Source organism: Hakea prostrata, chromosome 5 (assembly GCF_041222555.1).
Source record: "Hakea prostrata isolate BN-2017 chromosome 5, UWA_Hpros_2, whole genome shotgun sequence".
NCBI classification, from domain to species: Eukaryota; Viridiplantae; Streptophyta; class Magnoliopsida; order Proteales; family Proteaceae; genus Hakea; species Hakea prostrata.
Window position 1 is genome coordinate 6,132,619 of NC_142604.1, and position 17,153 is coordinate 6,149,771.

A 17,153-nucleotide genomic window follows, 5' to 3' on the forward strand; every position below is an offset into this window, starting at 1 on the left:
AGCAGGGTTCATGGGAGGGATAGGAGCAGGAGATCATCTGGGGTTACTACTCATGACGAAAGTCGATGCATATGCAATTGGCAGTTCTTCCCCCACCCACGCCCAAACTCCCCAGAAAGAACAAGGGAAAGAAAAAATAAAAAAAGAAAACAAGAGTAAAAACAAACCAAGGAAAGCCACACACACAAATTAACAGATGATAGAGTTCATAAAAAATGTAGGCTTCATACTGAAGGCCGTTTGTAGAAAAAACTAGGTGTATTTATGCATAGTGGGATTTGTTGAGAAGACTAGTGGTGTGGCCTTTTCTCTTTTTCCCCCCTTGGAAACTTTCTTACCCATTCTCTGGGCAGACATGGGTGGTTTTGTTGGTGTAGCCTGGAAGGATGGCAGTTAATCCTCGGGTATCTTAAAGGTCTAGGAAGGATGGCAGTCTTCGGAACTCACTCTTTTACCATTCGCTGGTTTTCTTTTGAAGAGTACTGCCAGTGAGTCTTTATGATGTTTAGTGAACTTGGAAATGGGTTCATGTAAAATGCTGGACCTTTCACTATTTTTGGTTATCATGGTGGAGATGTTAAAAAGGTTGTTAAAGGGTCATCCCTGTTGTTTTTATTGGCCGAGAAAAAACTTATGACATAATCTCTAAAGATTTAATTGGCAAGTTCTAGAAAAATATGTACTTTTAAGTACATATATGTGGTCATTATTAGAGATATATATGATGGTGGAGTTAAAAGTTTTAGAACTGTTTAGGGTCTAAGTAGTACTTCCCTAATTACAATTGGGTTACATCAAGGATCAACTTTAAGTCTCAAATATGTTATGTTCTTTTGGTATAGTGTTTTTGCTTATGATATTGTTTTTGTGGATGCAACAAAAGCAAGAAGTAGCACCATGTCGGAGTTAAGGAGATTAACCTTGGAATATAAAGGTTTTAAGATAAGTAGATCGAAGAGGAAGTATATGGTGTGTAGCCAAAAGGATGGATAATGTGGTGATGAAATTTGATGAGAGGGAGATTCTGCAAAGTTATTGTTTTTTATATCATATATAAAGAAGTCAATGCGGAGGATGTTTCGTGGAGAAATGAAGTAGGATGGATAAGTGGAGAGGTGTCAGGAGTGTTGTTTGATCAGTGTATTCTTTGAAACCTGAGAGGGAAAGATTAGTTATTTGTTTAGCTATGATGTGGAATGTTGGGAAGTTTAGAAGCATCATATGGATAAAGTTAATCTAGTGGACATGTATATGTTTTGATAGATGAGTGGCGAGGAAGGACGAAGTAATCATATAAATATGGTTTAGGAGTAGCTTTGATACATGATAAGTTATGAGAAAATTGTTTGAGGTGGTATGACCATGTTCAACAGAATCTCTTGGATGATCTAGTCTGGCAAATTGATTTGGTTCAGATTGAAGAAACTAAAAGATTAAGGAACAGTCCTAAGGTGGATTAAAATGGGATAAAAAACCTTTGCGGCACAAACTTGGGCGGCCATCCAGCAGTTGCCGTTGGATGCGCGCCACGGGTCAATTCAAAAATCTAAACCGTTAATTTTTTACAAGTGTATCTCTATATAAACCATTTATGCTGAACCCGGTTCTAAAACTCAACCGGAATGGTTGGTTTGTCCAAACAAAAACACAAAACCGAGTTGACAGACCCTCGACTCACCTTGGAGGAACTGCCTCAGGTTTATCCAATTCCACCTTTACTCCTCTTCTAGTTTTTCATTCACGACCTGAAAATTGTTAGAATGTTTCTTTCGATCTTGTTCTTCCTCTTTAATCTTCATTTTCTTTGCCACAACCTTCCTAAGTTCTAAAGGAACATCAGCAACAATTGAGTAATATGTTTGCATTTGAAGGATTGGGATCCAATTCATTCGTCTCCTATTGCAGCAAAAACCAATTCATATTCGGCTCCATGGCCATCCAATCCAGCTAACTGTGTCAAGTGATAGCAGGCATCAATGATGGCGTTCGTCATTGCAAATTCTCCCATAAGACCAAGTGATAGTGCTGTCTCTTGTGATTGTCTCAGACGGCATTGGTGGCGCTAACATTGTACTAGTGAAACCAATGAAACCAGAGCTCCGTTGGTCACCGTCACCTTTTAGTATTAGAAATCTGTACGACAACTAATGGAATAGGTTTTAATAGAGTAAGTGTAACTAATGAGAAATAGTTGGAGAGCAAATAAGTCATGGAAGGGTTTTAGTGCTTTCATTATTGGTGCTATTTTATCCTTGTTTTTCTATTTAATACAAACTTTGTTTCATGGACATTAAGTCGACAAAAATTGCAGATCCGATCGAACTTATCTAACCCCTTAGGGAGATTTATTCAACTAACCTTTAAACAAACCACTGCAACTGTTTGGAGAACGAACCATGTTACCAGAGACGAAGAAGATGAAACTCACTTTGGCAAGGACAATGGCTGCATTGATGTTTAGAGACGAGAGAGTCATTGGTTGTCGTAGTTGCATTCATTGGTGGGAGTCAACGCGGATTAAGGGTTTGGATTTTTGAACTGACACGTGGTGTGCATCTAGCGGCAGCTGCTGGATGGCCGTCAAAGTTTGCGCCGTAGAGGATTTTAATCCCCTAAAATGACCTCAGCAGAAGTTTGGAAAGACGTATTTCTTAGGCTCTGCCCTGGATCAAGTATGGTTAGAGTAGGTGTGAGGGCAAGGATTTGTGGTTAATCCCATTCAGTTGGGGCATGTTTGGTTACATAAATGTAGGGATTTGAAATGAAATGGAATTTCAAATCTCTGGCTTCATGGTTCAAAAAATTAATTGTTTGGTTAGCCTCAAATCCATCGAAGTTCAGTCGGGTTACTACACGTGAATTTGCAAATTTCATTCATTTTATACTGAGGATATGCAGTCCATGGATTTCACCCAATACCCAAGAATGGCTTAATTCATATTTTGAGGCAAAAATGTGAAATTCCTAGATTTCATTAATCTATGGATGTATTACAACCAAACATGTATGAGGAATCCAGGGATTTGAAATCCTTGGATTCAGGTAACCAGATAGGTCCTTAAAGGCTTTGCTATGGGTATTTCCTTAACCTCCTGGCATCCCTCTCTCATGGTTGTTCATTGTGTTCATTCTGCTGCTATGGTTATTTCCTTAACCCTCCTGCCATCCCTGTCTCGTGTTTGTCCATTGTATTTCTTGTATTATTAGTGGTTTGGTTTATCATCAACTTCGTAGTTTATTCCAAAAAAGTCACTAACCTGCTATTTTCTTTTCTGGATGACGTGGAAAGGTTGAAGCGTTGAGTAAATTTTTTTTCCAAAGAAAACCAAAATGTTTAAAATATTTTGGCCTCCTCGAGTTGAGATGATGTACAAGGTACAAAACACGCACATTTTTAATAGAGCTGGTGAATCTTGAATATTTCAAGAATCTCGACTGCCCCAACAGACAGCCACATTCTTAGGTGTCTATAACTTCTGTGGTATCTACTCTACTTGGTCGGGTGTCTGTGATGTTCATTTTGAACACTAAGTTGTATTTGTTGGTTTGTGGTAGCAAATTAAGTCTACTATTTTATGGGCAACTTTACTTTCGAGGTTTAATGGTGACTACAAGAAAGCAAATCCAGAACACCAAACTAGTATTAAGTTGGTTTGCTAAGCCTAAAGCTAGCTTTCCTTAAAATTTTATTGCAATTATCTCCCTTGCCCATTCAAACAGCATCCAGAACCCTCAAAATGCACCAACTCATCGAGATCTTGACTATGTTGACCCGGCCGAGACTAGTTTTTCAACATTGGGAGTAAATATTCTAGATTTTTAGAACTACAAACAACAAATACTCATAATAATGCATCTATTCAGGGTGCATAGACTTCTGTTGTATCAAACTTACTAGCCTCACCTTAAATTGAGCAAAACCAGGTGGGAAACTGGAATTGGATTTGTTTAAATTTCTAGTGGAAGTCTGACAGCTATTACATGTTCGTGGAAAAGGGAACGCATTTTTTGTCACCTAGATGTTAGTTTTATAGATAAATTCAATTGAATTTGTGGGAAAGAAATTGATAAATCATTCTTGAAAACAAAATTATGCCCCCTAAAACTTTTTTTTATGGAGGAAACATCAAAACAAAAATGATCAATTTCTACTTTATGATATTACAACGAGATTTTATTTATGGGACCCGTCCCTGATTTATGTAGGAATCTATACATTCTACATTAATTAGTGATAGGGGCAAGCATTTCTGTAATTGGCCTTTTTGAGGCTTTAATGAAAAAATATGGAATCACCCATAAGTTTGCTACTACATAGCACCTGTAAATGAGTGGCTAAGTAAAGGTTTCAAATAGGCAAATTAAGCAAATTTTAAAGAAGACAGAGTTAACCCAAATCGTAAGGATTGGTCAAATCCTTTAATTGATGCTTTAGGGGTCCACAAAACAGCATATAAGATGGATTTGGGTTTATCTTCATACTGTTTAGTGTATGGTAAGGCTTGTCACCTACAGGTTAAATTAGTATATGGTAAGGCAGTCACGAAGTTGAATTTTGATCTTAATAACTCCCCCCTAGGAGCACAACTTATGACTTTCATCGTATTGTGCTCTTCAAACAGTAACTCTTCTCAAAATCTTGAAAGGTGCCAAGTTGTAATCCTAGGAGCACAACTTATGACTTTCATCGTATTTTGCTCTTCAAACAGTAACTCTTCTCAAAATCTTGAAAGGTGCCAAGTTGTAATCCCATTCTAACGATCGTTGTGGTTTTGGAGAATCCAGCTATAGGAGAACTAGGAATGAAGACTTACCCCGTGTTTCGCTCGTTGAATGTTGGTTTTAAAAATGAATGATTGCCCTTCTTTGACCCTTACTACCCAACAAGGAAGCTAGCAACTAATGCGTTCCACTTATTGAACATGGTTCTATGGTCGATCCGTGACCCTTGGATGCCGAAGGCGTCCTTGGGGTGATCTCATAGTTCCTACGGGGTGGAGACAATGGGGTTAGTCCATGGATTTTTTTTCCTTTTGCCACATTTTGCACAATGGGTCGAAGGGAGATTTTGCATCAAGGTATTCGCAAGGGTCAACTTGATCCTCTTCCCCAAGGATCCTAGATGAGAGAACTTAGGAAGAGTCACCGACTCCAATTACCGTCCATGTACAATCCATACTAGATCTGACCAACTGCCCATCCTACCTCCTCTATGTTCTTGACAACCCATCGTTGTCTCAATAGAGTCTTTGAGTGGCATTGTTCGGTCTTCTTCCTCATTACTTAGAAAAAGTGAGCCATCGGTTTAGGTACAAGACACCATCCTTACCGCTTGGACAATTAAACATCCAACCCGTCATCGCAACGACCCAATTGCAAAAGCGACGCTCTTTCTCCTCACACTATGGAAAACCAGATAAATGCATGAGGTTCTATGTTTTAATTGCTTGGTGATTGGTATAGTTTGATTGCTGATATTTAAAGAAGGGTAAATGTAAAGTTGGAAATGTGCAGAGCATCAATTAAAAGGCTCAAATGTAAGCCAATATTAGATAAATTATAAATATTTAGCTAGAATTAGTTCCAGATTGTGTAGGAAATTCCGCATATAACTAAAGCACAATATAAATTGTGTAGGTAATCAATGAAAGGGGTCTTTGTCATTGTACCTCTGGGTTGGTTTCCTAATGAGTTTAGTCCTTCAGTTTTACTCTCTTACTCTGTGTAGTAGATCAATTGTGGTTTACTCTTTTGGTTGTAGATCCTTATCCAGGTTTCATAATAAGATTAATGCTTTGCATGTCACTGCTAAGCTCTCGAGTTAGTAGATCAATTCCAGATTAGTCTTTTGGTCGCACTTTTACATGCCTCAAATTTATAAGCTTTTTGTTGAACCGAATACAAAATATTTTAAGCATAAATGAGATCTGATGGAAGAAAACATTCCTTGGTGATGCTTACTATAATTTCAGAGAGAACTTGAGAGTTGTAAGGAGTACCTTGACTTCTGAAGTTGGATTCAGCAGCTGGTGATGCTCTTCCTTTGCTTTGTTGTATCGATCAATTATTGATTTCATGCTGGTAGCAGTACATGCAGACGCAGTCAGCTTTATGCTCCTTAAGTTGGTAAACATTTCAATGGAGTGGATTAGAAAAATGTTAAATCGGGAGGGGAAAATAAGTTTCAGAAAAGTGCATATGAAATTTATCTCCTCACTGGCTCATGTACTAATTTCATACTAATTGTTTTGCTGCTACTTTCTGAACTTCATATCCTGAAGTTAAGGTTCAGATAATAGAATGGATGACAACCTAAGCATTGCACCAAGACCTGCTCTCTCTCCATCTTTCAATGTCTTATGGTTCCTATAAAATATTATTTGTTAATTATTGAATTTAGTTCCTTTTTCAGTGGCTTGCTAATTCTTGTGACAACTCCTGTTGTCACATTTGTTAACTAGGAAAACATTAATTTTAAAAATTTCCTATGCAGTGCCTTACGCTCTAATTATTTTGGCTCACCTAGGTGTTTTTAATAAATTATGTTTGCATGAGAATGGAAGTGAAAAAGACAATGACATAAGTTTGTTTCAACAAGTTTTAATAAATTTTTATTTTAAGTTAAACAAGAATCACATTCATTCATCTCAAACAAGAAAGAACATTCAAGAATCATAATTATGAAAGATTACTTAATAAAAGAAAATCAAATAGAAGTTCATCTCATCAAGCATTATAACATATGACTAGGAACACATTATGTTATTCTTGATTTGATTATCCAAAATTGATGTATAGTTTTGTAAAATAAACTTTGATGTAAAAAAAAATGTTTATATATGAAATTTTAAAAAAATCATTGCCTTGGTGCTTAGGTGGTAATACAATACATAAGGTGACAAAGCAGTGGAAAATCTGCACGTCAAGAAAGCAGTTGTCAATGAGGCAGTATAAAAACTGTCTTGCTGCCTTTGACAACAATGAATGCACACTTGTGGGCTAATGAGCCCTTTGGCCTCCGATTCAAACCAAAGTTTGCTATCTCCTAAGAATTTCTGTGCTTGGCTATATTAGGTAACACTGACAAATATCCTTGATTAAAAACTCATAATTTTTATTTGCTATAGAATGCATATTAAATAATATATATTTTGCATGTTTTCCTTGCACTCAATATAAATTGAAAACTAAATGAACATATTTTGGTGTTATATTTCATGTTACAACACATTCACAGTTCCATGCACTCCAACACCTCGGGGCTGACTTATCTAGGACTAATTTTCTACTGTAAAGAAAGAAAATTACAAGTTTATTAGTAAAATATTTAGTTGAAGCTAAAAATGATTTTATTACAATATTTCATCTTTTCATTCAACAAACTGTGTACCTCAAAATTTCTTCCCACAAGTACCTCAGAAATATATTCCAATAAGTCTTTAATGAAGGGCAGAATGCAATGTCCATAAGTGGGATCTTGGTAAATGTACACCTCAATCTTCCAGTTGTCATCAAGTTAAATTTTCCCTCTATCTTAAAAATTTTCAAAATTTTTCCTCCAGAATCTCGTATCTAGAATTTTGATTTTTTTCCCCCCATGTTTAGGACGATTGAATATTAATACTCAAAGAAGCTAATAACAATTTAGGGGAAAGGTTGACATTCTACACAACAACAAAAATAAGTCTTGTCCCAACTAAATGGGGTCTGCTACATGGATTATTGTCCTACCAATCAATTTTGTTTGAGGTCATGGTAGATACAAGGCCTAAGCAATGCATAGCATTTTGCACTACTTCTCTTAAAGTTGTGGAAGGTTTACACCTAACTCTTCTAGTTCCTTTAATCTAGATTATATCATTTTCCCATATAGGGACATTTATAGGTCTCTGTTTAACATGGTCATGCCATTTCAAGCGGCTTTTTCGAAGCTTATCATTTATGGGAGCAACTTCCAAACCAACTATAATATGATCATTCATTTTCTTATCCTTCCTACTTTTGCCACTCATCCATCTTAGCATCATCATTTTTGTAACACTAAGCTTATCTATATGATTCTTTTTAACAGTCCAACACTCTACACCGTATAACAACGGTCCTACAGAATTTTCCTTTAAACTTTAATGGAATATATCGATCACACAAGACCCCCAACGCATCTCTCCACTTCATCCACTCTATTTTAATTCTTTGAGAAACAACATCCTCTATATCACCTCTTTTATTTATGATTGAACCTGGGTACCTAAAAGACTCACTCTAAGGAATCTCATTATCGTCAAGTTTAACATCGTATGCCCGATCATGACTAAAGTTACAAACTAGATATTCTGTTTTCGTTCTACTTAATTTAAAGCCTCTTAAGTCCAAAGCCGTTTTCCATGATTTTAGCTTGATATTAATCCTCACTTGAGCTTCTTTTATTAACACAATATCATCAACAAAAAACACACACCGAGGGACCTCGTCTTGAATGTCTTTGGTTAATTCATTACAAGTGCAAATAAATATGGGCTAAAAGTTGATCATTGATATAGCTCAACTGTAATTGAGAATTCATTACTTTGTCCCCCCCTAGTGTTCATACACTTGTCATTGAACCATCATACATATCCTTAATTATGTCTACATATTTACTTAGAACATTTATTTTCTTTAGTATTTGCCAAATTAACGCTCTAAAAACTTTATCATAAGCTTTTTCTAGGTTTATAAATACCATATGAAGGTATTTCCTACACTCTATATACATTTCGACAAGTCTCCTAATTGGGTAAATAGCATCTATTGTAGATCTTTCAGCATAAACCCAAACTGGTTCTCCATAATTGTGGTTAAGTGTCTCAAACGGGTTTCAATTACTCTCTCCCATAATTTCATAGTATGGTTCATCAGTTTAACGCCCCTATATTTGTTACAACTTTGAATATCTCTTTTATTTTTATACTAGCATTTTCCTATGTTCATAATCTTCTTAATCTTAAGCTTTTCCATACTTTTATTGAAATTTCATCAGAACCTTGTATCTTGCCTAGTTTCATCATCTTTGGGAAAAATTGACCTACTATCTGTGTGCCAAATACTGTTGGATGATTTATACATCTTTCTTTCCTCTTTGAAATAATTTTGTACTTTTGAAGTATGTCAAATTTGATTTGTTGGAGGCTGCATCTAAAGCGACAGTTCTCAGTTTAATCTATATTTATGCATAGCGAATCCCTTACCTTAATCTCACCCAGTGACCCTAAGGGTTTGGAAATTTTGGTATTTTAAGACTCCACCAAAGGCAGTCTTTCATTTTTTTGTAATTAGGAAGAATGTTGTTTTTAAGAGCATGTTTATGAGAATGTTGTTCTTGAGAATCATCTCAAATCTGTTTGATTTTTAAATTTCATTGTGTGTCTTTCGAAATGCTGTTTGATTACATCAATATATAGTCAAGTGATTCTTCCGAGGAACTAGTAAAAGCCATTTGAAGTATTTCATAATGGTTTGGTGTAGACCCTAGATCCACATGAAAAAATTTCAGTCCTGCAGAAGTTCACTGGATAGTCCTATGCAAGCAAGGTCGAGATCTACATGATCTATAATTGTAGAGGAAAATTAAGGCATTGATTAAATTTGAAACTTTTGTCATTTTCTAGTTTACCCTAATACCCACTGCCTGAAGTGAGCCAAAAGTGCATGCCCCTGTAAAGATCTCTACTGCTTATATATCTTAACATTTTTCTTTATCGTATTTCAATTACGATTTTACTTTTTCATGAACTTTTTTTTTTATTTTGTTTTATTTGCATTTGCACCTTAATAGAAGTATTTCAGTCATTTTCACCTTCTTTTATTTTTAATATTACAAACTTCTTGAATACTTCACAGGCGTGTGTTGCTAGTGAACTTTCTTTTCTTTTTTTGGGCCAGAAGGTCATTTGGTATTATTAATAATTAAAAATATAAAATTATAGGAAGATAAATAGGTTTACAAACTGTTGAACCTCTAAAGATTCAACACATGTTGAACCTAAACATTAACTATAGAAACTGTGGACTCTATTCTTTAATCCGCCTTCTGAAACAGAAGCATGGCCCCTATCAGATGCGTCAAATTCCACCTCCCATACGATTGTCGCTGGCTAGACTTCTATTTCCACTGATGTGCCAAGTCTTCCTACAGACCTATCCAAAATATATGTTGTAGCATTTGTTGCTAGTGGTCATTAGTCATTATTATCCATTATTAGCATTCAAACGTGAGTTTATGTCGATATACTTTTGCCCAGCGTCTTTGTAGTTGGCCATTGGTCATGTAGATCTAGCCCTTTGCTATAAAGAAAGAGAATGAAAGGTTCCCTCTCAACCAGATCATCCTAAGTCACGAGTGAGAAAGGGAACAATGGGGATTCCCAAGTCACGACTGAGAAAGAGAGAAAGAGAGAGATACCTAATTCATGAGATTCCCACTCGAGCTGGATAGAATGTGATTCTTTGGGGAGATCACCTTCAAATTTTCGCAATTTCAAAAACAATAATTAGATCGGAGCCAGGATTTAACATTGGGGGCTGAATAATGAAACCACATGGAAAGAGGGTTAAATATTGGTTTAATACTGATGGATCTTCTAGATTGGATCCAAACGGTATGTACTCAGCTGGCGTTGGGGGAGTTGCCCGAGACAACCTTGACCATACCTTATTATGCTTTGCAATCTCCAAGCACAACTTATCTGCTCTCCAAGCTGAAGCTGAAGCCCTTAGATATGCACTTCATCTCGCCATCAAGAACAACTTTAGGAAGGTTATTTTTGAAGGAGACAATGAAGATTCCCATCATCGAGCTTGTGAATCAAAAAAAAAAAAAAAAAAAAAAAAAAAAAAAGAAGATCAAGCACATGCTGGAAGAGATCCGCTCCCTAAAGCTCCAATTTGATTTCATCACCTTCAATCATACATTGAGAGAAGGAAATCATGCAGCCGATAGGCTGGCCTCCCTTGCTGCCTCTCATTCTTCTTTAAATCTTACTTCTGTCAATCCCCCACCCATACTAAACTGGAATTTGTATTTTGATGTTCCTGGTTGCCCTTTCCCTAGGGGTTTCTACTTTAAATAAATTCCCCATTTTACCAAAATAAAAAAAAAGGTTAAATGTTGGTATTTCACACATGGTTCCTAGGGAAATTTTAAAAAATTGGGAGAGAAGAGGGGGGGGGGGGCAAGTGCTGGACATGGAAAGGAGGGCTAGATGGGTCCCCACTCACAAATTTCAAAAATCAACGGGAAGGACCTAGGGTAGCTCCTCCTCTAGTAACAATAATAACGAGCATTTTTTTCAACGAAATGAGGTGGCTACATGGATCATTGTTTTCCATTCAGCTCTACTTGAGGCTAAACTATGTGTATCTTTTCTCACCACCTCACTTAAGATTATCTTAGGCTTTTCCGTAGTTTTTCTAGTTCCTCTAATCTGGTTATATCGCTTTTTCATACAGACGCATTTAAAGACCTCCATTAAACATAATTGTACCACCTCAATCAAATTTTTCGTAACTTATCATTTATCATAAATTTCATAAATCGTGTATTAAAAGAAGAATAGACTAATTTGTTAAAGAATCATATTTTGAAAATCAAAACGATTTCTGATTTGAGAACTATGATTCTAAAGAATCATGTGAATCATTGTCAATTTAACTCATTAACAGATTTCTCTATATGACATCTACCCTAGCTGAGGACTTGCCCCTAGATTGTGAAGCATGCATTTCTTGAGCCCTTGCGTTTTGTACCCTCAAGTATATATTGGAAGTATGACTGAGGTTTCCTAATTGGAAGAAAATTTCCCTTTAAACCCCATTTTTTAATTATATTTTATTATCTTATATTTTCTATATTGATTTCTTGTTTGGTATTGGATTGGTTTCCTAATAAGTATAAGATTAGTTTATCTACTTGTATTTGTATTTATATTCCCACTTAAAGTGGAATATATTTAGATTGGGTTAAATCTAATCGGTTTTCTTCTTGTTTGAGTGTCTATCTTGAGAGTTTGCGTAGAACTTGGTCTTCTATTATCCTTTGGAGATTTGTTTTTATTTTGACAAATTTTCCCTTTGGAGATCTAATATTTAACTTGTGCATGACATGATCTTTGTTATCCTTGGAATTTTGCCTTTTACCTTGATAACCTTCTACTTTGGAGATCTAACATTGCAGGAGATTTGGCGTTTTAACCTATGAAAAACCTAATCTTATTACCTTTGGAGTTTGTTCTTATTTTAGCAAATTTTCCCTTTAGAAATCTAAAGTTTCATTTTTTTTTCCGGTTCCTATTGTTCCCTAGTAGTTGTTACCTCCCTCCCCAAAAAAATATTTTTTCCCTTAGATATGTGCAGAAATTGGTCTTCTTGGTATTTAAATATTTTATATTTTCCTTGGACGTTCTTCATTGGTGACCTAAATTGCAGCAGAGATGAGGATGAAGCAAGTGAAAATTGATAGACATCTTATCAAACAAAAATTGGAAAGCGGCCATTAGTTTATGAAGTATGTGGATCAAGTTGCAAATATTTACCTGGACATATGTTTCACATTATTTTGACTAAGTTGAACGTGTGTGATATCCATGCCTCAACTTGAGGAAGATTGTTGGAAGTACGACAGAGGTTTCCTAATTAGAATAAAACTTCCCTTCAAATCCCTTATTTTCATTATATTTTATTATCTTATATTTTCTATATTGGTTTACTATTTGGTGTTAGATTGGTTTTCTAATAAATCTAAGATTAGTTTATCTGATTGTTTGTTTGGTATTTCTTTTCCTACTTAAAGTAGAATTTACTGATCAGATTGTACCCATAAATACTCCCATTGAGACTTATAAATAAAATATACATTCTTAGCAATAATTTCTTTAAATTCCAACATAGCTACTCTACAGCCCAATAGTATCTCGTGTCTTCTATTCTAATGCTACCATACTACATAGTTCGAAAGCATAGGGCTTGGTTGTTTTGTCCTAGATTTTATTGGCAGCTTTTCTTAGTCGATACTGATCATTTGTTGCCTTACCATAAGGGGAGCCCCACTTAAGCTAAGTAAATATTTATAGGACATTTTACACTATATAGCTAGGTTTGCAAATGTTGGTCCCTGCAATTTCTAAATGGACAGTTTGATACAATCATTGAAATTGACTTCTCTGAACTTTGTAATATGGTTGTTGTTAGGCCTGATAAATTTATGCCCACAAGAGACACTTATCAAGAAAATGGAGGATTACAATTCAACAAGGTTAGAGAGTTACCACTAATTTGAAAGCAATGTGGGTTCGTGTATTGAGAGAAAGAGACTTTACGGGTCAATCTCTTTTTTATCCTAAAGTCTCTACAAAGAAGTGATCATGGATATGTTACAATATTACCAGCATTATCCCTCAATTATAGACAATGGTGATTCGAAAAATTGGGGATGGAACACAGACCTCATTTTGGTTCGATCTTTGGACACCATCAATAAGGAATCGCTTGACATCTCTACAAGATTTCTCTCTTTGGCCATGAAGGGCAACAATGGCCAAGGGTTTCCATGACTTTCAAACTTTGAACAAGGAGTTACCTCCACCTTCTTCTACTTCCCGCCCCCCTAATAACATTGTCAATATCACTTTCGGACAAATGCAATTTGTGGTCTTCCTTACTCACCCCAAATGGAGAATTCTCAGTTAAATTAGCTCTCCGCGCAATCTTAAAAGAGCACTTCCCATCCCAAATATATGAATTCTCGAAATGGTGGAAGTATATGTGGAAGTTACCCATCCACCCAAAATTTAAATATTTCTTTTGTCTTGTTTTGAATGCAGGATTACCAGCACGAGCAACACTATCTCAATGGACAAATGTTCAAGTAGATTGTGTTTTGTGCGGGAAAAAAAAAATGAGACAATATGGCATAACTTTATTTCTTGTGGCTGGGTGATAAGAATTTATGCAGCAGGACCATTAGGGCTAAGGACAGAAAATTAGAGCAATACCTTTCTTTTGCATTTGTGTCATAACCTTAACTCAAGCTTACAATTGGAAAAGCAAACCATAACATTTTTTTTTTTTAGTTTTTATAATCACTTGCTATTTTATATGGAAAGAGAGAAACTCCAGATTATTCACACAAAAAACACCCAACCCATCGGTGGTGCTCTCCCCACTGGATTGTAGCTTTAAAGCTACAAATGAATGAGGGTAGCAGTATTAACCCCTAGGGAACCCCTATACAAAATTATCTTGAGCTACCCCAACAATTTGTAGGCAATATTTGTTATAATATACAAATGATTAATACTATTGTTTTATTGTGTGCAGGGGTATTTGACAAGCAGAGAGGAAACACGGGGTGGAGTATGGGCGTATATGCGGGATGACATATCCAATTTAATAATTTTGGAAGATTAAAAATAGTAGATGATTTGAAGGCAACAATTTTTAGTCTACAAGTAGGCATTGACAAGGCAACACAAGAAGGGCTGGAATTACGACGAGATTTAGAGCAATCATCCCGCTTTACCATCTATTTTACTTAAGCCAACAACAAGGACGTGCCTCTTCATGTAATAAGTATTATGATGAATGTTGCAAAGGCAACACAAAACTCTAACTATTGCATGTGCCCTTCCCCTATGTTCCAATGATGGTTTGTTAATCTAGCTATAGAAGCATCTACTAATGGTATAGGACCCTGTGAATTTCAGACAAAATCTATGTAATTGCATTAAATAACTTAATAGATTTTCTCTTTTCATCAAAACAAATTTTTTTTCTTTCATAAAACTACAAATTTTTGTTTTCTATATCTAGGGAAGGTCAGGAAAAAATATTATTAAATTGAAGTATATCAGATACTTGTATCTAAAAAAAATGAAAAAAAAAGGTATATCTGATACTTCAGAATTGATGCCCAACACTCCAGTCTGTCCAGAAGCGCCTCTTCACATCGCTGGATTTTTTTCCCCCTAACTAAGAAAAATTCACCAATTAGAGGAGAGAAAAGAAAAAGGAAAAAAAGAAGAAGCAATTTTTATTGTTTGCAGGTTATGTTTCCTTCTAGTGATTCCACTATTTTTGTCTGGTTTCTATCTCATGTAAGATCCATGTAGCCAATCTCGTAAGGTTTGGACAAAGGGCTGATATATACATAGAAAGCAAAATTCTTGCAAACAGCATCCATGCTCTGATCAGATGATTCTTCCAATAATGTTCACAGGCATCAACGCAGTCAACTTCAACAGGCTGAAAAGCCTCTTCACAGCCCAGAAATATCTAATCCGGAAGCTGGCTTGTAGAGCAGTTCAAATGAAAACCTTTTTCATTCATAAGTGCATGTATACTCTATGCATGCATTTATACTCGTACCTCAACCAACTTTCAGTTTAGGGATTCCCAAAACCTATAAAGGATTTGTGACATTTCATCTAGTGGAAGAAGAATTAATTTCAGTCGATCAGAATGACTACATAGAAGTGAATTCCTAAATCCTAAATACCTCTGACAGGATCCTTGCTTTTCTTAATAAACACTCCCATGGCACCTCCAACACAAACTAAACTCACTAATCTACAATAAGAAGAACTGAAATTACAACTTCCAGAACAAAGCAGAATATGATTTCAGCTGGGACACAGTGCCATGCAATGCGTCTAATATTTACCATAGCCAATCGTTTAACAAAAAGTATGTATTACAACCAACGTAATCACATTTTTTGGTTATCAAAGAATAAAAAGAAAAAGGAAACTAATCTTGCAACAAAGATCTGCGACATTTCCTCTGATAGGATCCTTGCAAATCTTATTTAACTCTCCATGATACCTCTAATACAAAATAACCTTACTAATCTAAATAAGAACAACTGAAATTTCAACTTTCTAGAACAAAAATAGAAGAATATTATTTCAGCTGGAGTACAGTGCCATGCAATGCGTGTAATATATACCAGAGCCAATCGGTTAATAAAAAGTACATATCACAACCAATCTAATCACATTTTTCGGTTATCAAAGAAGAAAAAGAAAAGGCAAACCAATCACGCGACAAAGCTTTTGAAAAATAAATAAATAAAATCAAAATTCATAGACAGTAAAGAAAGTGAATTATTTCGAGAGGGAGAAGAAAACGACAACAGATTTTTAAAGAAATTAGTACCAATTCTAACAAGTTTCAAATACTCAGATCTTCAAATTTTCTTCTATCAACAAGAGAATGTGGAAGAAAAGTTTAAGAGTTTGAAGAGCTACTGAGGAATATTAACCGACCTGGTACTTGCGAAATCGTACAGCTTTCCGGTGCTGGAGAAGATCATCAAACCGACTTCGGCATCACAAAGTATCGCTAACTCCTTAGCTTTCTTCAGCAATCCGTTCCTTCGTTTCGAAAAAGTCACTTGCCTGCTTGTTGAATTGTCGATCCTTCGGATCACGATCTTTCCTCTCCCCATCCCTACCGATTGAAATTGTTAGGGTTTCAATCACGTTTGCGGCCGAGAGGAGAGTCTCAGTTATAAGATCTGACTACAAGACATCATCGAAGGGAGAAAAACGAGGAAATAAAAAATTAATCAGAGAACAGTGAAGGAATAACAAGATGCAAAGTAAAAATGAGAGATTCGAACATAAAACAGTGAAGTTTTGGGGAGAAGCTAGGGTTTGTACCTTCAATGAGGCCTTCAGAACCTTTTCCACCTACGATGAGTTCTTCGTCTGTTCGGCGGTTCTGAGATTTTTGTAATGTCTTTTTTTGGGGTAGCATCAGCTTTTAAAATTTTATAGCCAGAAATAGCGGTTTTCAGGATAGTGTAACCGCTTATTTTGGTAAAACCAGAGTGGTTTTGCTTCCCAGAACCGCTCACCGGTTTTGCTTTTAATGTTAAAAAGACCCCGAAATGGTAAGGCCTGTCAGCCTGTCACTAATTCTTTGCATTTTCCTTTATTGGGTACCCTTTGTCCCATAGATCGCCGACACGTGGGAGACTAACCCTGCAGCTGTTATTTTCAGTTGATATGTTGTAATGCCCCTGAACTTCTTAAATGACAAATGAATCCCTAGGCGGTTTGGCAGCTTGCACGTCTCTGTCACCAATTTTAGAAAGAAAAAAAAACCCTGGAATACTT

At 35.9% G+C, this 17,153-nt stretch overlaps 1 protein-coding gene across 4 annotated transcripts in view; it reads right to left on the bottom strand.

The window, feature by feature from the left end:
• Positions 1 to 16,803, bottom strand: part of LOC149014678 (MADS-box transcription factor 27-like) — a 29,451-nt gene extending 12,648 nt beyond the window's left edge. For 2 of the 4 annotated variants that reach the window (XM_089157044.1, XM_089157045.1), the window contains exons 1-3: positions 16,695 to 16,803; positions 16,299 to 16,553; positions 6,000 to 6,078 (exon numbers count right to left, since the gene is read on the bottom strand). In XM_089157044.1, coding sequence (XP_089013170.1) covers positions 6,000 to 6,078; positions 16,299 to 16,480 — 261 coding nt within the window. In that variant the 5' untranslated portion in view covers positions 16,481 to 16,553; positions 16,695 to 16,803. Of the gene's footprint in view, positions 1 to 5,999; positions 6,118 to 16,298; positions 16,554 to 16,694 lie in introns of all 4 variants that reach the window. The other 2 variants (XM_089157042.1, XM_089157043.1) reach the window with 2 other exon arrangements.
• Positions 16,804 to 17,153: the final 350 nt, after the last annotated feature.